General features: G+C 40.9%; 1 protein-coding gene across 1 annotated transcript in view; it reads left to right on the forward strand.

Annotated features, from left to right (window-relative positions):
- dpy (fibrillin-like protein dumpy) overlaps positions 1-23,317 on the forward strand; it is a 231,098-nt gene that overhangs the window by 112,062 nt on the left and 95,719 nt on the right. Inside the window, exons 6-11 of the mRNA XM_017630594.1 lie at positions 5,064-5,195; positions 7,523-7,894; positions 8,342-8,671; positions 10,960-18,234; positions 20,556-20,870; positions 20,944-22,752. Of these exons, the coding sequence (XP_017486083.1) occupies positions 5,064-5,195; positions 7,523-7,894; positions 8,342-8,671; positions 10,960-18,234; positions 20,556-20,870; positions 20,944-22,752 (10,233 nt within the window). The remainder of the gene's footprint in view (positions 1-5,063; positions 5,196-7,522; positions 7,895-8,341; positions 8,672-10,959; positions 18,235-20,555; positions 20,871-20,943; positions 22,753-23,317) is intronic.

Below are 23,317 nucleotides of genomic sequence, written 5' to 3' on the forward strand. Positions count from 1 at the left end.
TTTTTTTTTTCGTGAAAAAAGGGCGGCAAGTTATGAATTGCCTAGGGGCGGCAAATATTTAAATCCGCCACTGATGTTTGTATATATGTATAGGTAAATACATAAATATGTGGATAAAAAAATATATATTTTATATTCGTTGCCTGTGCTGGCATATACTATATGTACATACATACAAATAAGTATATATGTATATATATAGTGTGTACTAAATTTAGCCACTAACTTTTAGCTTAGCATAAAAAGTGCAAATTTACGCGGCTCATTTAATTAATGTGCGACTAATGATGACAGGCTAACCAACAATCATTATTATTATTATTACCGAAGTGAGAAATTATGGCGAATTAAGGCTTATACCGAAGACGACAAAGCAGAAAAAGGGGTGTTGAAATAATAAAGTTATAAAGCCTTTGGTTAAAAAAATATCGAAAAGGAAACTTTAAATATTTAATGGTAGACATTGAACGCAAAAAAAATATACATAAAATAATTGCCAGTTAAGAATTATATAAACTCTAGTAAACCCCATTAAAGATAGTACTTTTAAATTTGTTTTCTGTAGAAAGGACTCTGTCTGCAATTATTTGTAAGACTTTCTACTTCAACTTATCACATAGAAGGCGGCATCATCAGGGATAATTCGTCGTCAAAAAACATTGGCAGGATTTTAAGGCTTTGGAGAATTTGGGAAAAATAATCTCGTTGGATAAAAAAATGTCCTTGACTTTTCAAATCCTATTTTAGCTGGGATATAAAATGGCGTATGCGTGGCTCCAACGCTAGAATTAGATATTACAATTTTGGTAAAAATGTTGAGAAAGAGGAACGTATAGGCTCTTAACAGCAGACACCCTACTGTGACGTATTGATTTAAGAAATGAAGCAAACTAGGAGTAAAAAAACTTAGCACAGTTGTCTGGGCTCAACAAAACCATATACTCCCTAATGAGCAAAAAAATTAGAAGTAACCCACTCGTCATACACAGAACTCAGATAGTTCTGCACGTATAGCATGACATATGAAAATGAATTAATGCCAGCGAATATAGCAAATAAAATTATATTATAAGCATCTGCGTGTCAGCAGCAAATCAAGGTCAGTGAAAAAAAAAACGCGATTCAGAGAATATGAAAAGATGCCAGAAAAAATTTACATACCAGCAACCCACAAATAGCTACGCTGGAGAGTAGGTACGTGGTGACGTAAGTGTTTTTTTTCGCCTATAACAAGTGTCTTGCTGTGGTCGAAAAAGATACTTTACTAAGAACAAATTTAATAAAATGAGGCTGTAAAAAAAAGCAACCAAACGAAGTAGCGCATAAAGTGGGCAGCCCGTAATTAACTTTGAAGCGAACGCAAATTTCCAAAACTCAAATTAGTGTTATTACTAACTTCTTTTCTTTTTTTCTTCTTCTTTGTTTTAGCCTCTTCTTGCCTTGCTTAAGACAAACGCCCATTTCTTTGCACCAGCTCTTCCCTTGGTAGCTGCCTGCTACCTGCTACTTGCACTTGTAATCATAATTAGTTTTTTTTTTTACTTTTGTGAATCTTAAATTTTTAGCTACCCGTACTTACACTCAAACATAGAATTGGCGTTTACCAGCATTTTTTTTTTTCTTTTTGTTTGGCTTATTTTTTTGTACAGTTGTAAATTCAGTTTGTTTGATGCTTCAAGTATTAGGTAGAAACTGGCGCTTGATTAGACGGCAGCGACCTCGTTCGAGGTCATAAATTTGTGTTTAATCGCTGTTGGTGGCAAATGCGAAATTTTTAGAAGTCGAAGGTATAACCGTAGGTGTTAAGGTTCACACGCGTTCAATCTGAAAATGAAGAAAAAATTGGAATAATTAATTAAATAGAAAATGATTAAAGCAAGTGTCTGCTGTGTGCTGAGAACAGGTTGCGATAAATATAAAATAGGAAGAATTATCAAAACCTAAGTTCAACATTTAATGGGAGGGTATTTAAAATTTGTAAAATTTATTAAAAGCTTTACGACCAAGATAAAAATAGTTTTTGTACTGGTACAAGCAAAAGGTAGAACTACTTAGCTAAATAAGGCTGTCTACATAAAAGACTAATCGGTCAGCCGCGGGTGCGGCTTCGTTCATTGCTACGAGTATTACCTCAGCTTGAAAAAACGCTTCAAAAATCCGATAATCGAGCTTGAGTGAGAGCTCTTGCGGGTAAATTTTGTTGTCTAAAAAAATATATAATATATAAAAATATATAATATATAAAAATATATATTCATAGTTTTTAAATTTTATTGTCTTTTTTAATTTCATAAATTGTTGTTTTCTACTTTTTAATTAAATATTTTTTTTATTTTTTTATTCAATATTATTTTTGGTTTTACATTCTATTGTTTTAAAAAGAAAATTATATATTTTTTAATTCCATTAAAATTTGGAAACGTCTTCAGTTCTTTTCTTTTCTTTGATGGAATATTTTTTTTATTTTTCGATTAGATTTTATTTCTGGTTTTAGGTTTTGTTGTTTTAAAAAGAGAAATAATTTTTTTTTATTTCATTTAATTTTTCGGATTTAGTTCTTTTAGTTGTATTCTTTTGTCTTTTTTAATAAAATTTTTTTCCTTTTCTTAAGTTTTTTTAATAAAAATAACTTGACTTTTTTTTCAATTTCATTTGAGTTTTGGGTATTATTTTCATCTGTCTGTATTTAATTTTTTCTTCAAATTCAATTTAATTTTAATTTTTAAATTTTATTTTTTAATTTCACTAAAGTTTTAGAAACTTATTTTTCCTATTTTTTAATTAATTTTTTTTACTTTTTAATGTTCTAAATTTGGTTTTAGAATATAGTTTTACAAAGAAAAATATGTATACTTTCTAAGTTCATTTAAATTATGCAAACGTCTTTTTTTCTATTTTTTAATAAAATATTTTTTATTTTTTTCAATTAGATTTTCTTTTTGGTTTTAAATTGTATGGTTTTAAGAAAATTATTTCTTTTTTTGCTCTTTTTTAATCTAATTTTCTTGTTATTCTTTTTTTAATAAAAATAAACTTTTTTAATTTTTATTCTTTTTTCAAATTTAATTTAATTTTAATTTTTATAATTTGTTTTTGAAGAAAAATATACATTTTAATAATTTTATTTAATTTTTAGAAACACTAATTTTGCTCTATTTTTACCTTTACTTTTTTAATTAATTTTCTTATATTTACTCTTTTTTTAAGAGAAAAATATATATTTTTTTTTTATTCAATTTAATTTTTGAAAAAAAGTATTGTCAAAATGCGAAGAGCATATATTTAGCAAGATATTTAGTAGCTAGAATTGACAATTGCCTTACGAAAGACTTTTGTCTTTGACAGCTGTCGGAATTGCCTTTTTATTGAACAATGTGGTACTCTAACCCAGTTTTTATCTACTGTTGATTTGCAAGTGTATATTTATATGGGGTAATTTCCTTCGTAGGGCGCTCTTCCATATATACCGCGCTGACAGGTTAGCTTTCTGTTTAAGATGATGCCATAGGCGTAGTTGACAACATGGCAGCCTTTACCTTGCAACTGTTACAACAGGATATTCACAGTCAAGTTTCATAGAAATGTGGAGACAATAATGATTGCGAATTAAAGCGTTAAGAAAATTGTATAAGGGAGTGTTCCAGCCCCAAATGAAATCGTACTTTAAGAACACAATAGACAACGAAAGTCGACCGGTATGGCGGTTTTGATACCTCCGCCGGGACATATTTTCTGTACGCTGATGCTGCAAAATGGAATGTGAAGTAGGGATATGCGTTTTCTCTTAGTCCCTAGGACAATACGATCAATTCATTTCAGAGATGAGCTGATAACACAAAAGTTTAACAAAGAATATCTGATCCGCTTTCAAGGAAGTGGTGGCCGGCTGAAATATGTAGGAATATTGTGAAAAAGTTCTGATTTGACATTTATGAGGAGAATGAAGAAACTTTTTATTATCCGCCATAACCATAAACTGTACTATCACAGGGGGCCACGCTTATGAGCTCAAGTATGCTATTGTGTTGGGAGATCCTTGCAAAAATATGTTGGTTGTTGCATAACGGTATTCGCACATTTATGTCACAAATGAAGTGAGTATGGCTCACTAAGCTTGACCTCGAGCCCCCTGACTTGATATTTCTACAAAAAAAACCCGAATTAAATATTAACCCTAATAGTCTTCAAAAATGGCATATTGAGTATAATAAAAATTATTGAAAATTAACTTAAAAGCCACAACTCAACCTTGAACTGCATGCAGCTTTATAATTTTGCATAGATTTACACGCCACTAACAATGCACATGAATGCAAGCATGCATGCAACACGGCTGTGACTATCGCGCTTGCCACAAAATGACAATGAAATGTCAGCGCAAAAATCAGCATACAAAGAAACATAGATATATATGTATGTATGTAGATAACAAAATATAAAAACAAATAGAAATAAATTAAGCAATCACCTTCAATTTGCATAATCAATGCCAGCATTGAATGATGCGCTGACAGGCCAACAACAACATTTGCCAGCCGCTACGCATGCGGAACATTTACAAAAGCCGATTTTTTGCTGCAACTACAAAGCACTGCATACACGCATTAGATGGCTGGCAATGATGCGTGAAAACTGCGTAACACAAAAAAGGTCACTGGCAGGCGGGCGGGCGTGCGGGCGGCGGGCGGCGGGCGGCGGTCTTTCTTTGCTAAGCAAGCAACTAGTCAAACGACCATTGAAGCAAGTTCGTCGCTTAAGTCTTTAGTTTTTGCAATGGTGCGTAAATAAGGTACAATTTGCTGTTGCTGCCGGAAAACGTTTGTCACAAAATATTGCATATAATTTTGTTTCATATTTTTTCTCTATTAAAAAAAAAGTGGCCACAAAAGCCTTGACCTTGACATTCCTGCCATTCGTCAATTTATTCAAGCATTAATTTTAAATGTCTAATCCCTTTGATACTCACACACACACACATCACACACATACATTAATATGCTACGCTTTAATCCTCTAATCCATTCGGCTTCATAACGCATCTCATTTTCTCTACTCACACACAGATATCGACGAATGCCAAGATCCTACGATAAGAGCGCGCTGTGTCGCGAATGCCGAGTGCTGTAATCTGCCAGCGCATTATCTCTGCAAATGTAGAGATGGCTATGAGGGCGATGGTGAAGTGCTGTGCACAGGTAAGCGGCGATTCATATAAGAAATATGTATATCCGGGTGTTTGGTTTAGCTAACTATGGAATTTTAACTTTTTTGCTAACTTTTTTACTAAATTATTGCAAGTTCGATATAAACCTTAGTTCGCTATTGCTGGGCTATTAATTACTATTTGATTCAAAAATTTACGGTAAGTAGGTAGGCAAAATTTTGATTTTTTTCTGACGAAAAGAATTCGTTGCGGTTGCGTGCTATTTGCACAAAGCAGCTTGGGATTCTACGAGAATTTAAAGATGGCATGCGTGTGACATCATCATGTTATTGAAATTATTTCAGGAAATTTCAAGAATAAAGGTATTTTGTTAAGAATATTTAGCTTGTTGTATTTTATTTTATTTCAGTAAACAAAAATTTCATTAGGCACAAATATTTTAAAAGTTCTTGATCGATGGTTTTTTTATTCTGCAATATCGAAAATTGCAAAATATATAGATTTCTTTGATAATTTTTTACTTTAGCAAATTTTTTTTGCAAGCAACCTTTATTTCTAAACAATGTTGGATTTTTCGATTTAATAGTTTTTCGGCACTAGATAATCGATAACATATTATCAGGATTTATTATTTCTTTCGAAAATGAATAATGTGAGAGCTTTAAAACTTATATCTGAAAATTAAATCTCAAAAATTCTAAAAAAAATTCCCCCGTGTATTCAAAAATCTATCGATTTTTTAAACAGTATACGGAAATCTTAAAAGTTCCAAAATGTTTTAGTTTATCAAGTTTAAAATTAATCGATTAAAATTAAAAGTTTTATCGAAAATTTCTTGTGTTCCAGATATTTTTATTTAAAAAAGAATCAATACAAAAGCTTAAAAATTTCCAGAACTCTGAAAATTATTTTTTTTGATACAATCGATAAATTTTCAAATTCCAAAAATTAATCGATCTCAATACAAAAGTTCATCGATAAATATTTGGGGTTCTAAAAGATTTTAATAAAAAAAATAAATAATCTTCATGTAACATAAGATAAGTTTTCAATTCATTAAAAAAAAATTTTAAATTTTGTTTATGAATAAATTTTTGGCAAATTAATCGATAATTTTTTAAGTTTCATAAATTCAAGTTCTGTACAAAGGCAACTTTTTTAACTACAACGTTAATAGCGAAACATCACTTGAATATTAGTTTTAGAATTCTCAACCGGGTAATACTGTTTACTTTTTAAATTAATAGGGTACTTATAAAAAGTTCTAAGATTCTTTCTGTCATTTCGTAAACGAATTTTATTGAAAGCAATAGGGATTTTTGTTTGAAGTTTTGTGACCGATTTTAGAAATTTATCGATACATTTTTAAAATTGAACGAATAATTTTAAAACTTAATTTATATATTAATTTTTAAATGTGTATTAGAAATACAAGAAACAAGATGAAAATTTATCGATAAATTTTTTTAATTGGATGGTTACTTTTTAATTTTTTAAAGAACGTTCCAAAAATGTTAGTAGCTGTTGACCAATTTTTTAATATCTATCGATGCACTTTTAAATTTGATCAGTTTTGAAAATTTTAAAATTAAATCACATGCTGTTGAAATTCACTTAAACATATTTTAGTTTTGAAAATAAATCAATATTTTTTTCTATATTAAACAACTAATTTTTAAATTCATAAAGGAAAGATTTGGATTTTTTTTGTTCCTTAATATAGCAGTATAATTTCTAGAGATTTTTAAAAATTATTCGTTTTACAGTTTTAACGTTTATCGATGGTTTTTTTTTCGAAAATCAGTGAACGTATCAATTAATAATATTGTCAATATTTTTCTAATTTATCGATAGAGTTGTTTTTATTGCTCGATTAATTTCTAAGTTATTGAAGCAAACGTTTCTGGACTTATTCAAATTTATCGATTTTTTTTTTACTTTTTGATGTAATTTGCACCACAGCCGTTTAATTTTTGCATCTTAAAAAGACACGGGTTAAGAATTCCTGAAATTTATTGATAAATTTTTGTGTAATGATCGATGATGGGAATTTCGTGATCAAAAATCGATCGTTTTTTAGAATTTCGAAAATTAAAAAAAAAAATCAATTTAAAAAATTCCTAATTTTTTTTAACTTCTCGATAGCATTTTAATCGATTTGTTTTAAAGTTCAAAAAGGATTGTGGAATTTCTTAAATTTTGGCGAATTTTAAATTAGAATCGAGTAGTCACGAAATTTATTGATAAGTATCGATATTTTCGAAACATAATCAACATCTTTTTTATAAACTTTAAGCTTTCGACATACCAAAATATATATTATTATTTATTTTATATTCTCTTCTTTTTCCACCACAGACCTCGACGAGTGCCAAAGTCCCACTGCCTGCGGTACGGGTGCCCAGTGCATCAATACACCCGGCAACTACACCTGCGCGTGTCCCGAGGGCTATCACGGCGACCCCTACTACAGCTGTACGGACATCGATGAGTGCATACATCCGAATGTTTGTGGACCGGGCGCAATCTGTACGAACCTCGAGGGCGGTTATCGCTGCGACTGCCCAGAGGGTTACGACGGAGATGCGCGCTCCGCCAGCGGCTGTGCGGACTATGATGAGTGCGGGCGTTCGCCATGCGGCCGCAATGCGCAATGCTTGAATACAGATGGTAGTTTCAAATGTATTTGCCCAGATGGCTATGCGGGTGATCCAAGTCAAGGATGTGAAGGTAAGTGCAGAGTTAGAAAGGAGGAAATACGAAGAGAGATTAATTTTTTTAAAGATCTTTAATACTAAGTATATTTGTTATATTCCTTTTATTTTCATCCCTCACGGAAAATCAATTTAATCATTGCACTTTTTCGCGCATACAACAAAATAAAAACAACAAAAAACACTAAACGTTTATCACGGTGGCACAAAACCACATAAACCACAATACTAAATGTTTTTTGCACACATATGCCTAATATAAAAATATCATAACAACTGCAACTGCAACAACAACAACACGCATTTTGCATATAACAACAAACATATAACGAAAACATTTGGGCAATATTTAATTCAATCTAACCACGTAATCATAACGCATCGCGTACCGTACTCATTGCAACATCATCGACGTCTGTTACCCACCCAACATTCGCCATGCGTCATTATACCCCGCTCGCAGACGTCAACGAATGTTCCACTAACAATCCATGCGGTTTGGGTGCTGAATGCGTGAATATTGGCGGTAGTTTTGCGTGCAATTGTCCGCCTGGCTATACGCTCGAGTTTGAGAGGGAATATAGTCTGGGTGGCGGCGGAATTTATGGCGGCGGCAATGGCACTTCGCTGAGGGTGACCGGTGCCGGTCTGGCCTGTGTCGACATAGACGAATGTAATATGGATAATGGAGTGGCCAAGTGTGGCACGAACGCTAAATGCATTAACTTTCCGGGCTCATATCGGTGCTTATGCCCGAGCGGCTTTCAGGGACAGGGCTACTTGCATTGTGAAAGTTAGTATCGCTAATTGTAATTTAGTTAGTTGTAGTAAGCATTTCTGCATTTACTTGGAAAAAGCTTGCAAGCTTTTACATATTTAGGTACATAATCGTATTAAAGCTTAAGGCTTTCCAGAGAATTCAAAGTTTTGCGCTACGATTGAGGCTTTATGCATGTATGTATTTACAAGCTTTCAGCTTAAAAGTTATTTCGTTTAATATGCAAGTTTTCGAAATCTAATGCAAGCTCGTACCTCAGTTAGAAAATAAAAATTTTAGTTTTCGTGTGCTTAGATAATATTCCCTACCAGGAAGCTTTTTATGAAGCTTTTATCAAAAAGCTTTAAAAGAAACTTTTGTTAGAAAGCTTTTTAAAGAAGCTTTTGTAAAAAAGCTTTTTAAGAAACTTTTGTTAGAAAGCTTTTTAAGAAGCTTTTGTAAAAAATCTTTTTAAGAAACTTTTGTTAAAAAACTTTTCGATAAGCTTTTGTTCGGAAGCTTGCAAGCTTTTCAGTAATCTCATCATATGCTTTCACCCAAACAATACATAAATGCTTTCTTACACTTCCAACGCTCTTGAAACTTTCAAACACTCGGTACCCAGCAAACGAAAGCAGCTTTCAAAGAAAATATGTACACAAAATAATAGAAATAAGTAGGCGTTTATAGTGATGTCCAAAATTAAAACTCCAAGCAGACTAAAAACGAATGTATAAAATTTTAATGAGGCCTTTTAAGCTTTCAAAGATTTGATCTTACCTCATGTAAAAAAGGAAACACATCAACAAAGAAAACATATAATTGGACATAAAGCTTACATGAAAGCTTGAAAACTCAACTCTTTGTTAGAGTAAAAGTCTGTAATTTTTCAATGAGCGAAAGCTCTTTATATTTATGTCACTCCTAATTAAAAGGTATCACGAGGAAAAAAGCTTTGTAATGGTTTCTACATATGGGCATGCACATCGCAGAAGCTTTCTCTCGGTTATTTTTTGAACTACATGTATCAATCGCGACTAAAACGAATCCGTTTGAAAAAGCTTTTCTAAGGTTACGATAGCTTTTTATGAGTCCATCATAGAGCAACTACGCGCAACTATACTTAATTTATAGAGCTTCAAAACTTACCTATAAATGATACGGGGCACTAAAAGCAAAATGCTTTCTTTTATCATCGATATATGATGATATAAATGATTATGATATATATCAGTCGCGACTAAAACCAAAGCTAAAGAGAAAAAGTTCTTTCTGATTGTCTCCGATTTATATCAGGCGAAGGAAGCTTTTTAAAGCTTTTATATAAGCACGCATAGAGTAAAAGCTGCCACTTATCTTCGAAGATTTAAATTGGCTGCAAAAAATCAGATCTCGCAGAGGAAGCTTTCTAAAGTTTCCGAGCTTTTTTACTCACATGTAATAATTTCACCCAATTAATAATGAACATGAATAATTTTGTAAAATAAAATCACTCGTGAAAGTTTTCGTTAGTGAAAGCACAAAAAATATCTATTAGCTTCAAAAGAAATATACTTGTTATAAACAGAAGCACTCCGGAGTATGTGCTTATTTCAAAAATTGAAAATTAAAGCCTGTACTTTTGGATTGAAAGCTATAAGCTTTCTAAAAATGTTTGCTGGGGATGCCTTAAAATTATCAACACTTCCAAACTTTTGAATACTCTCAACAAGATGCACATACTTATCGAAGCTTTGAATGAACGCATTTTAATTGCTATCTCAATTGAACTTAATACTACTACACATTTCAAAAAGCTCAGAAAGCTTTCTAATATAAGCTGCAAATGAGCGCTTGCTTTCTAAGCTTTCCTGATTTCACTTATTTGCTTACTTTTCCATAAATTGCTTTACTTATACTTATAAATACACTTGAAGCTTTTAAAAGCTTTTAAAAATCTTCCCTTATACTTTCGTTCTGATCTTCGTTCCTCCTACTGCCTATTTTCACGCTATTCCTACACATCTCCGTAAACATTTCTCCATCAAATTCATTCCAATCATGATTACATTGTAACCAAGTATTTTTGTTTTTTTGTTTAATTTTTAACTAATTAACAACCTTCTCCCAATACCATCAACCACGAACCTCCACAACCACCACCACCATCACTGCAACTGCAACAAATGCATTAAATCCAACTACCTTAAACTCCAATCCATCAAACCAACCAACCAAACCAAACCGAATCAACGTACAAAACTACGCACTTCACCGCACGTTTCGGCAACGTCACCATATCAAATGTTACACGTCGCACTCTTTTTATGCGCGCACCTCCTTAGACATCAACGAGTGTCAGGACAATCCTTGTGGCGAGAACGCGATATGCACCGACACCGTCGGCAGCTTTGTCTGCACCTGCAAATCCGACTACACCGGCGATCCCTTCCGCGGCTGCACCGACATCGATGAGTGCACCGCATTGGAAAAACCCTGCGGTACTTATGCCATCTGCGAGAATGCCGCACCCGGTTACAACTGCAAGTGTCCGCAAGGCTTCGATGGAAAACCCGATCCGAAGGTCGCTTGTGAGCAAGTCGATGTGAATATCCTCTGTCGCAGCAGTTTTGATTGCACCAACAATGCGGAATGTATCGAAAATCAATGTTTCTGTTTGGATGGCTTCGAACCGATCGGCTCCAGTTGTGTCGACATCGATGAGTGTCGCACGCATGCGGACGCCTGTGGAGCGCATGCGCAATGCATAAATACACCTGGTTCGTTCCGTTGCGATTGTGAAGCTGGCTTTGTGGGCACACCCCCACGCATCGGCTGCAAGGAACCCTGTGAGGATGTACATTGTGGCGAGCATGCTTACTGCAAGCCAGATGGCAATGAAGCTTACTGCATCTGCGAAGATGGTTGGACGTTCAATCCAAGTGACATTTCAGCTGGTTGCATAGACATCGACGAATGTGATACGGTACATGGTCCCTACGGCAGTTGTGGCGTAAATGCAACATGCACGAATACGTTAGGCAGCTTTAGCTGCACGTGCCCATCGGGCTTCTCTGGCGATCCGCACGCCAAATGTGTGGACGTGGATGAATGTCGCGTGGGCAGCAAGTGCGGCGAAGGCGCGGAATGTGTTAATATGAATGGCGGTTATACCTGTCGCTGTCCAGCGGATTCAATTGCTGATCCAGATCCCACGGTACGTTGCGTGCCGATTGTTACATGCGCCGTAGACAAAGATTGTCCAGGCAATGCAATATGTGATGCGGAAAAACGTTGCCTCTGCCCACAGCCAAATATCGGCAATGATTGTCGTCATCCCTGCGAAGCGGTTAATTGTGGCTCGCATGCGCAATGCATGTTGGCTAATGGACAAGCGCAGTGCTTGTGTGTCGAGGGTTACACGGGTAGCCCGAACACGCCTGGCGGCTGTAATGATATCGACGAATGCAAGGCGAACCCATGTCAGGCGAATGCCATCTGTACGAATACACCCGGCGGCTATCTGTGCCAGTGCCCGAGCGGCACAAGCGGCGATCCCTATCGAGAAGGTTGCACCGCTGGCAAAGTCGCTTTCACCTGCTCCGACTCAAATCCCTGCTCACCAGGTGAAACTTGCGTCACAGATTCATACACTGGCAATGGTGTTTGCATTTGTCGACAAGGTTACGAACGCAATGCGGAGACGGGACAGTGTCAAGATGTGGATGAGTGCTCACCGAGTCGGCAGAAAGCAGCTTGCGGTCTCAACGCGCTTTGCAAGAACTTACCGGGCAGTTACGAATGTAAGTGCCCACAAGGCTTTAGCGGCAACCCGTTCGTCATGTGCGAGCAATGCAAATCACCGGAATGTCAATGCCAACCACCTTACAAATTGGTGGGCAACAGCTGCATACTCGCGGATTGCTCGACAGATAAGAAATGTCCAGGTGGTGCGGAGTGTATTTCCATTGCTGGCGGCGTCAGCTACTGCGCTTGCCCGAAAGGCTACAAAACAGGCCCGGATGGCTCTTGCATCGACGTGGATGAGTGCGTTGAACGCGACGCGCAAGTATGCGCTTTTGGGGCTGAGTGTATCAACATCCCTGGTGGCTTTACCTGCGCCTGCCCGGATGGGTACAACGGCGATCCATATCACGGACTGTGTGCGCCAGCGCAACGTAAGTGTGCCGCCGATAAGGAATGTGGCACGAACGAGAAATGTGTGCAACCTGGCGAATGTGTTTGCCCACCACCTTTCTTCCTGGATCCCTACGATAATAACAAATGCAAAAGTCCTTGTGAACGATTTCCTTGTGGCATTAACGCGAAGTGTACACCAACAGACCCACCACAGTGTATGTGCGAACCTGGTTTCAAAGGAGATCCGCTTATGGGCTGTACGGACGAGGATGAGTGTGCTCATTTGCCTTGCGCTTACGGCGCTTATTGTGTTAATAAGAAGGGTGGCTATCAATGTGTCTGCCCGAAAGGTTTTACTGGTGATCCATACAAAAGCGGTTGTATACTGGAGACCGGCGTGCCCAAGAGCACCTGCACAAGCAACGAAGATTGCGCTAGCAATCTGGCCTGCGTGGAGGGTACTTGCGTGTCGCCGTGCTCCAGTCTACTGTGCGGCCCCAACGCATTCTGCGAGACAGAAAACCATGCAGGCTGGTGTCGTTGCCGCGTTGGTTATAGCAAAGATCCGAACGGCGACTGTGTCTCTCAATGTAAGGATATCATTTGCGGCGGAAGCGCGCTCTGCATACCAACTTCGGACGGTCCTACTTGCAAGTGTCCACAAGGTTACTTCGGTAATCCATTCCCTGGCGGTTCCTGTACAACGGATCAATGTAGCGCATCACGACCTTGCGCTGGGCGACAAGTTTGTATCAATGGCCGCTGTAAAGAGCGTTGCGACGGCGTGGTATGTGGCACTGGCGCCACCTGCGACAAGAGTAGTGGAAAATGTGTTTGCGAACCCAACTTCATTGGCAATCCAGATCTCGTGTGTGTGCCACCTGTTAAAAATGCCGAATGTGAGCCAAAGTGTGGCGAGAATGCGCATTGTGAATATGGTTTCGGCAACAGCGTATGCGCTTGCAATCCTGGCACAACTGGCAATCCATATGAAGGTTGCGGACCACAAAGCAAAAATATCTGCGCACCCAATAGCTGTGGACCTAATGCTGAGTGCCGCGCTGATGGCCAACAAATTAGTTGCATCTGCCCGCAAGGCTTCACCGGTAATGCATACGTGGGTTGCCAGGATGTGGATGAGTGCGTGAACAAACCGTGCGGCCTAAATGCTGCTTGCCTCAACTCAAACGGAGGTTTTGAATGTCTCTGCTTATCTGGCTTCGCCGGTGATCCGTTCAGCAGCTGTCAGCCAGTAGATAGTGTTTTCTGTAGCGATGCTGAGCGGTGTGAGTGCAGCGCGCGTGTGGAATGCCCCGACGGCTTTACTTGCGAGACTGGAAGATGTAAAAATCTGTGCTCCAAAACTGCCTGCGGTCCCAGGGCCGTCTGCGATGGCGGTAAGTGTATCTGTCCACTCGGGTACATCGGCGACCCGCATGACACCAACACTGGTTGCACCATTCGTGGTCAATGCAACAACGACGGGGACTGTAAGCACTCCGAAATTTGTTTTCAACTGGGCAAAGGTTTGCGTAAGTGCGTCGATGCTTGCTCAAAGATACAGTGTGGCCCCAATGCGCTTTGTGTATCAAACGATCATCGATCTTCTTGCATATGCACTGATGGCTACTTCGGCAATCCCAGCAACTTGCAGGTCGGTTGTCAACCAGAACGAAAGGTGCCGGATATTGAAGATAAATGCAAAACAGATAATGACTGTGAGGCTGGATTTTCATGCGCACCCGATATGCAGGGTACAAGAGAATGCATCAATCGATGCACGAAAGTTGTTTGTGGTACGAATGAGGTATGCAACATCGATGCGAATGGACATGCGCTGTGCAATTGCGCAGACAGTTTTGTTTGGAATCCGGTTACTTCATCGTGCGAGAAGCCCACACTGCCAGACTGCACCAGCGATAAGGACTGTCCAACGGCTGCCGCCTGTCGACCAGATGTGGTAGGTGTGCTTAAATGTGTTTCTCTCTGCGACGAGTTCACCTGCCCGGCAAATTCCGTCTGTGTGGCGCGCAATCATCAAGGACGCTGTGACTGTCTTTCCGGCTTTGTCGGTAATCCGAATGATCGCAATGGCTGCCAGCCGGTGGTCAAAAATCAATGTCGCACCAATGCTGAGTGCGCTGAATCGGAAGCTTGTATTAAATATGGACCTAGCGAAAGTCTCACTTGCCGTCCGGCTTGTGAAAGCGTCAAGTGCGGACCCCGTGCGGTTTGTATCACCAACAATCACCTCGCTCAATGTCAGTGTCCACCTGGCCCATATGCAGGCGATCCAAATGACCCCTTCAATGGGTGTCAGAGTGTGCCTTGTGTCTACAATCACGACTGTCCGCCAACGAAAATGTGCAACCGCATGACACACACTTGCTACGATGTTTGTGACGAGGAGTCCTGTGGCGAGAATGCTATTTGCATTGCTGAAGATCATCGCGCTGTGTGCCAATGCCCACCAGGCTTCAAAGGAAATCCCATGCCAGAGGTGGAGTGCACCAAAATAAGTGGCTGTCTTGCGGGTACTTGCCATCATTCGGCCATTTGCGAGGTAACACCGTCTGGCCCAATATGTCGCTGCCCCGAAAACTTTATTGGCGATCCGGAAACCACAGGCTGCCGTCCCGATAGTCAATGTCCCAATGGCGATGTCGATTGTCCAGTGAATACCATATGCGCTGGTGGCCGCTGCATTGATCCTTGCGATAACGCCTGCGGTCAAAACGCCGAATGTAAGGTTGTTAACCGTAAGCCTGTTTGTAGCTGTCCACTGAAATTCCAACAGAGCGGCGAGTCGCCTAAAGAGGGATGCGTGCGCTCAGTTTCAAGATGTCGGTCTGACATCGACTGCGGCGGTGAAATCTGTTACAACGGTCAATGCCGCGTGGCATGTCGCAATGCGGACGACTGTTCGACAGGAGAAAAATGCTTAAACAATATTTGTGTAATTCCTTGCTTGGACCACAGCCAATGCACATCGGGTTTGGCTTGTTTGGAAGGCCTTTGCGTTATTGGCTGCCGTAGTAATAAAGACTGCTCCGCCGATCAATCCTGTATCAACAACAAATGCGAAGACCCTTGCAAGACGGGCGGCATCTGCGGTCCAAATGCGCTATGCAGCATCGACAAACATCTCAGTCAGTGCACGTGCCCAGAAGGCTTCGAAGGCAACCCAACAGCCGATCAAGGTTGCGTTCGCGTACCAGCACCTTGCTTAGCCACCAATCAGTGTCCCAACGGTCATATGTGCATTGGAAATCAGTGCAACCTGCCGTGTCAGAAGAACTCAGTTTGTGCTATTGGCGAACGCTGTTACCAGAATGTCTGCCGCAAGGTTTGTTACACCAGCAACAACTGCCTGCCAGGCGAAATTTGCAACAATGACGGCACCTGCCAGCCGGGCTGCGACTCCGATGCCGATTGTCCGCCGACTGAGCTTTGCCTGAGCGGCAAGTGTAAGTGCGCGTCCGGTTTCATTGGCACGCCTTTTGGCTGCTCTGACATTGACGAATGCACAGAGGAACCTTGCCATCCAACAGCGCGCTGCGAGAACATACCCGGCTCTTACCGTTGCATATGCCCCGAAGGTACAGTAGGCGATGGGCTCTCTCAACAAGGCTGCATCGCTCCCAAAGAATGCTACAGGGATGAGGATTGCGCAAACAATCTATCCTGCGTTAACGACAAATGTACGGAACCCTGCACGAATACCACCTGCGGACCGCATGCGCTGTGTATTGCTGAAAATCATCAGGCTGCTTGTGACTGCCCACCCGGTCATTTGGGCGACCCAAGCGAACATACGGTCGGCTGCTTCAAAGTCGAATGCATCGTCAACGAAGACTGCGCTAGTGACAAGGCATGCGATAGTGAAACCAATCGTTGCATCAAACCCTGCGATCTAATATCTTGCGGTAAAGGCACCTGTAATGTAGCCAATCACGAAGCGCTTTGTTCCTGCTATGAGGGCTATCAGCTCGTCAACGGTGAGTGCGAGGATATTGACGAATGTCTGTCAAAACCTTGCCACAGCACCGCCATGTGCCAAAATCATCCCGGCAGCTACCAGTGTCTATGTCGTGAAGGACTCATAGGCGATCCAATCAATGTGGGTTGCCGTGACCCCAACGAATGTCTCACCGACTCGGACTGTCCTTCCAGCGCAAGCTGTCAAAATTCGCGCTGTCGCAGTCCTTGTGAGCGCGAGAATGCCTGCGGTCGTAATGCTACCTGCTCGGCGCAATCACACAATGCCATCTGCACTTGTCCATCTAATGCGCGCGGTGATCCATCCGTCGAATGTGTCTATATCGAGTGCTCCGACAATGAGGACTGCGCCAATGAGAAGGCTTGCTTGGAATCGAAATGTGTGGACCCATGTACGCTACCGAATGTTTGTGGTGCAAATGCACGTTGTACCGCACAGAATCACATAGGCGTGTGTACTTGCGAAACTGGCACAACCGGTGATGCACAACTCGGCTGCGTAGCGCTACAATACTGCAACACAGACAGCCAATGCGCCTCGGGTACAATTTGCACCAATGGCATATGCGCTACGCTTTGCTCTTCCGTGCGCGATTGTATCTCCGATCAGCTATGCATACAAGGCGTGTGTCAACCCACATGCCGCACAAATTCATCCTGCCCCGAATTCCAGTACTGTCTCAACAATATTTGCACCAAAGAGGTGCTCTGCCGCAACGACGATGACTGCGATGTGAACGAAAATTGCATACAGGATAACTATGGTCGCGCTTCGTGCGAGAATGTATGTCTAGGACGCGCCATTTGTGGACGCAACGCCGAGTGTATTGCGCGCAGCCACGCGCCCGATTGTGAATGTAAGGAAGGCTTCTTCGGCGATCCAAAGAGCGGTTGCCGCAAAATTGAATGTAACACAGACGCGGAGTGTTCGCACGACAAGACCTGCGACGATCACATGTGCAAGATAGCTTGTCTCATTGGCGATCCATGTGGCGATAATGCACTCTGCACTACAGAAAATCACAAACAAATATGCCATTGTCAACCGGGCTATACCGGTGATCCGCGTGTGCGTTGTGACGTTATCGACTTTTGTAAGGATGCGCCGTGCGGTCCAGGTGCACGTTGCCGCAATTCGCGTGGCTCTTTCAAATGTACCTGTCCTCCCGGTTTGGTTGGTGATCCCTACAATGAAGGTTGTCGCACCGCGGTGGAGTGTGAAACTAGCGATGATTGTCCCCCGCATGCTGAATGCACGAAAATTAACGGTATAACCAAGTGTCAAGATGTTTGTGCGAATGTTAAGTGTGGCACGAATGCCGAATGCATACCCAAAGGTCATCAAGCTCATTGTGCATGCCGTAATGGCTACGATGGTAATCCCGCTGATCGGGTTACCGGTTGTAAGCCACTACCCGTACCATGTCAAATGACCAGCGACTGCTCGACAAATACCTACTGTTCGGATAGTATTTGTAAACGTAAGTACTAACAAAACCAACGATCCAAAGCAAAACACACAAAATTAATAACGAACGCTAATTCCGGAACGGTTTAGAATTTGAAAATATTTAATAAACCCTTAGCGTAACCCCTTAGTGAGCTAACTTTGTAGTTAAATGCTACACTACATACTACCCTACTTACAAATAAATTCCACGCACTTGGGTACGCGTAATACCTACATATTTTATGTTTAAATATGCAGGGCGTATTTAATATAACCAAATCTAGTATAACTCCCTGTTGGAATATAAATACTTAACGAAGAAACGTAAATATCTAAACGTACGCATTCGGTTAAGCCAAAAAGACTACTCAGGAAATTATTTTGAGACCACAATAAGCTAAGCTATGGCGATTATTAAGTTTTAAGCTGCTTTTCTGCATACAGAGGCTTACAACTTCTCGAAAAAGATTGAGTATTGTTAGAGACTTGAAAGGCTTTATAAACTATATTAATACACAACCATTTTATCCCACTTAGACGTGTGGGCTTGATTTACCTTAGTAGGGCCCCCAAAATCAAAATGGCGTTTATGGTACCGCGGAAGGTCTATTTTATACAAACGTGCTCATACAAATATTCACTCAAAACTTATCGATGCTGCGACTATCTTCCGTTCAAGTTTTCAGAATGAACTGTCTATCCACGGCTTGAACTCTGCATCTAATAATCTGGGTAAAGGTGTAAATTGTTTGATTTTCCTCCACATTCCGATCATTACCGATCGTACCAGGTTACCTGTTGTCCAATCAAGCACTGAGAGGTGGCAAAAGCGTTGACTTATATCCTCCTATTCTAAGTTAGGCCGCACAACTAGCGGTAACTGCTAAGCTAAAGTGAAAGATGCTGTTTGGCAAGAACGAAGTGTCGGCGGCAATGTCCAAACCATGTAATGTTTGGTTCAATACATCCAAATTCACCTTTACTAATCTTCTCCTCTAATCGGACTTTTACGATCACAAATCAAAGGAGAGGTGAGGGAACACCACTTTGTTGGCTGACCCTTCTAACCTTACGCTATATGGTAAACAGCGCTTCCCCTTTTATCCACGACAGCTCTGCCGCAAAGCGTGCGGTATGTAAGCTTAATTAGAATGAAAGACGCTATTAAAAGCCTATCCTTGCAAGCTGTGTAAGCGACTTATGCACTTCTCATAGTTCCTCCATCCTTTAACAAAAAGTGCCTTAAACTATGAAATGAATAACTCACAACTTCTAAACCTTTCGTAGGTAAAGAAAAAAAGTTTTAGCTGTATGCAGTTCTCAACTGTCTACTCGCTGAACTTACTTAGTTTAGTAATAAGTAACGGAATCCAATAACCTTTGTCAATGAACCCACCGCACAAAAAAATCAACACACTTGGAGCATTTTACTGCTTTTAGAGTATCCTCAGGGCCTTTGAAAAATGAGCTCAGTTGAAAAGCTGTGTCTGGTAGTTAGCTTTGCCTTAATGCGTAAATAAATACTTCCTAGGAAATACACAGCTATCAACAGAAACTAGAGCACGGCTCTGCATCTAAAGAGTCTGCTTCGAGATGCTTCCCATCTTTCTCTACAATTTCATCAGCCTGCTCTTTTACCGCTCGCGCATATCAGGTTTGCTGACTTAGTGTATTCCTGTATACCAGGAGTTAATAACGTCGATTCGAATAAGAACTTTAGAGAACGTTTGCCCTTTTATCAATGACCTGACTTGGTTGTTAGATACTGTCCATGCAAAAAAGATCAGCGGAACTTCTTGGATAGTTTCGTAAATTTTTACTATAGATTTGATAGCCATCTGGTATTCAGTAAAGCAAAGGAATTTCCAGAAATCATATCAGGGATAGGCAGGCAAAGGATTAGGCGATCAAACACATGCTTTACCAACAAGCTTCGATCCATTCGAGTTGCGTATGTACCTATGTTTCCAACAGAACTGCAAGAACTAATTATGTAGTCATTTTGATTTTAAGGGTCCTTGCCTTAATATTAGCCTCCCACTTTGATTTACTTTGAGACGAAAAGAATCAGTTCAGGCTTAGTCAATTGTAAGAACCCCTCTACCGTTGTCTCTGTATCCGAGCATTGGTAAAATAATAATAGGTTTAGTTCGAAGGTCTTCAGGATTTACTAAAAAAGCAGAAAAGTCAGGCACAGGAGTCACATTTGAACAAGTTAGGTTAACAAATCGGACAGCGTAAAAAATACAGACAACCTACACAACATACACAACTGCAGACAAAAGCTACAAGACGATATACTAAATGAATCTTAAATGAAGCACCACTAACCTACTCTCTAACATTTTCCAGCTGCCTGCATACTCGACACCGAATGCGGCTCATCGGAGGTATGTCAAGGTGGCCAATGTATCAATCCCTGCCTGCAGGCACAAGCTTGTGGCATGAATGCCGAATGTCACATACAAACACATTACAAGCAATGCTCTTGCCCAGCCGGTTTCACCGGTAACCCAGATGTCGAATGTGTACGCATACCCGTGGCCTGTGCTAGCGATGCGGAATGCCATGATGGCTACAACTGCCACGACTCAATGTGTCAACCGGCTTGTCAAAACGATCAGGATTGTGCATTGAATGAAAAGTGTCTACGCGGTAGCTGTATGCGTGAGTATTTATTCTTGAAAATCTTTGTTTTCTAATTCAAAAACTTATTTCCCACTACTTTTTCGTGTTTTAGTGACATGTCGCGTGGACAACGACTGCTTCCTCGGACATGTTTGCTTGCACAACAAGTGCGTATATGGCTGTCGTACCGATGACGATTGTAGCGCTTCTGAATCCTGTCGAAAAGACAAGTGCACCAACCCCTGCCTGGAGAATCCTTGCGGCCCGAATGCCGCTTGCTCGGTGTCTAATCATCGCGCCATTTGCAGCTGCCTTGATGGCATGGTACCGAGTCCTACACCACAGGTCGGTTGCGTGCGCAGTCCGCCTCTGGGCTGTAATGAAAACCGCGATTGTGCAAATGGTTTGGCTTGCTTTGAGTTTGCCTGCCGTCCGTTGTGCGCCGATAATGCTGGTTGCCTTTCGAATGAACGCTGCCAAGGTGGCGTGTGTAAACCACTCTGTCGACGTGATGATGACTGCCGCAACAGCGAAGTTTGCTTGGGACTGACGTGCGTAGCTGGTTGCCGCTCGGATCAGGGCTGCCCGCATGAACTGTCGTGTGTCAATCAACAGTGCGTAAATCCTTGTGCCGAACCAGCAGCCTGCGGCACGAATGCTGAATGTCTAGTGATCGATCATCATAAGCAATGCGAATGCCCGCAGGGTCTTGTCGGCAATGCGGAAGTGTCATGCAAAACGCCACGCATTGCTTGTACGCACAATGAAGACTGCGGTGGCACTCAACTATGCTACGGCGGCAGTTGCCAAGGAAAATGTCGCAACGATCAGAATTGTTTGGCGGATGAGCGCTGCATGCGCGGCACTTGTCGTACAGTTTGCAACACCGACTCTGCCTGCGCGCAAGGACAAATCTGCGAAAATCGTGTCTGCCAAATCGGCTGTCGCAACGATCTCACCTGCCCCAGCGATGAGGCTTGCATCAACAAAAAATGCAAAAATCCCTGTGATGCGCCAGGGCAATGTGGACAATGCGCCAATTGCTTGGTGGTCAACCATGGCGTGCAGTGTAGCTGTCCGAATGGATTCCTCGGCGATGGACTTAGCGGTTGTCAACAGCCGCCACAACGCTGCAATCCCAGCTGTCAATGTGATGAAACGAACACCTACTGCGCTGACGCGTGCACACGCTCGGACGACTGCGCTTGCGGTCAAGTGTGCGCGCGTGGCAAATGCCGTCAAAAGTGTGGCGCCGGGCGTAACTGCCCACTCGGACAACTCTGTGAACGCGGCACCTGTCTTGCCGGCTGCAAGACAAACTCCGACTGCCCCACTGATCAGAGTTGCCTCAGTGGCAAATGCGCTGATCCTTGTGCAGACAAGTCAGCTTGTGGGCGTAATGCGCTCTGCACCGTATCCGATCATCGCATGCTTTGCTACTGCCCCGATGGCTATGAGGGTGAACCGAGCAAGGAATGCGTACAATTCGAATGCGCGGAAGATGCCGACTGTGAACCGAATAAGCGCTGTGATGCGGGTAAATGTCGCAACCCCTGTTTGGAATATGGCGCGTGCGGTGTCAATGCGCAATGTCGTGTTGTGGATCGCAAACCACAATGCTCATGTCCACCGGACTACTTTGGCAGTCCCGAAACGGAGTGTCGTCCATTGGATGGTGGTTGCGCAAATCATCCCTGCGGCGCTAATTCTAAATGCACGGAAGTACCTGGCGGTTATGAGTGTGCCTGCCTGGACGGTTGTATGGGTGATGCGCACAAGGGATGCGTCTGCGAAGGACATCTGGTGAATGCATGCGCCGAACAACCATGCGGGCAGAATTCGGCTTGCCGCGTGCTCGATCACAACGAAGCGCAATGCTATTGCCCCGAGGAGTTCCCGTACGGCGATGCGTATGTGCAATGTAAGTATGAGGGTGAATAGGGTAGAGGAAATTAGACGGCCTAAGCTAATGTGGGGGTAGAGAAACATTAATATTAACGTTAAGATCAAGATATTGAAATTAAAATTAAAATGAATATAAAGAATAACCTTAAGATTAAGAGCGAGATTGATATTGAGTCTGCGATTGTTATTAAGACTAAGATTGCTTGGCTTTAGGATCGAGATTAAGAATATTATTGAGATGGGATTGTGATTGAAATTAAAATAAAGATTTGGATTAAGATAAAGATGCAGGCCAAGATTTAGACTAAAATAAAAAAATATTAGGTTAAGATTAAGATTCAGATCTAGAGTTAGATTAAGATTTAAATTAAGATTTAGATTTAGATTAAGATTTAGATTTGGATTAAGATTAAGATTGAGTTTGAGATTAAGATTGAGAATGAGATTACGAATAAAATTAAGATTAAGATTAAGATTAAATTTAAGATTAAGATTGAGATTGAGATTAAAGCAAAGATTTTGACTGGAATTAGTATTAAGATTAAGGTCAAAATGATGACTTAGGTTAAGAATAAAATGAA

Source organism: Rhagoletis zephyria, unplaced genomic scaffold, assembly GCF_001687245.7.
Source record: "Rhagoletis zephyria isolate East Lansing unplaced genomic scaffold, Rhagoletis_zephyria_1.1 Rzeph_scaffold_00091, whole genome shotgun sequence".
Lineage (NCBI taxonomy): Eukaryota > Metazoa > Arthropoda > Insecta > Diptera > Tephritidae > Rhagoletis > Rhagoletis zephyria.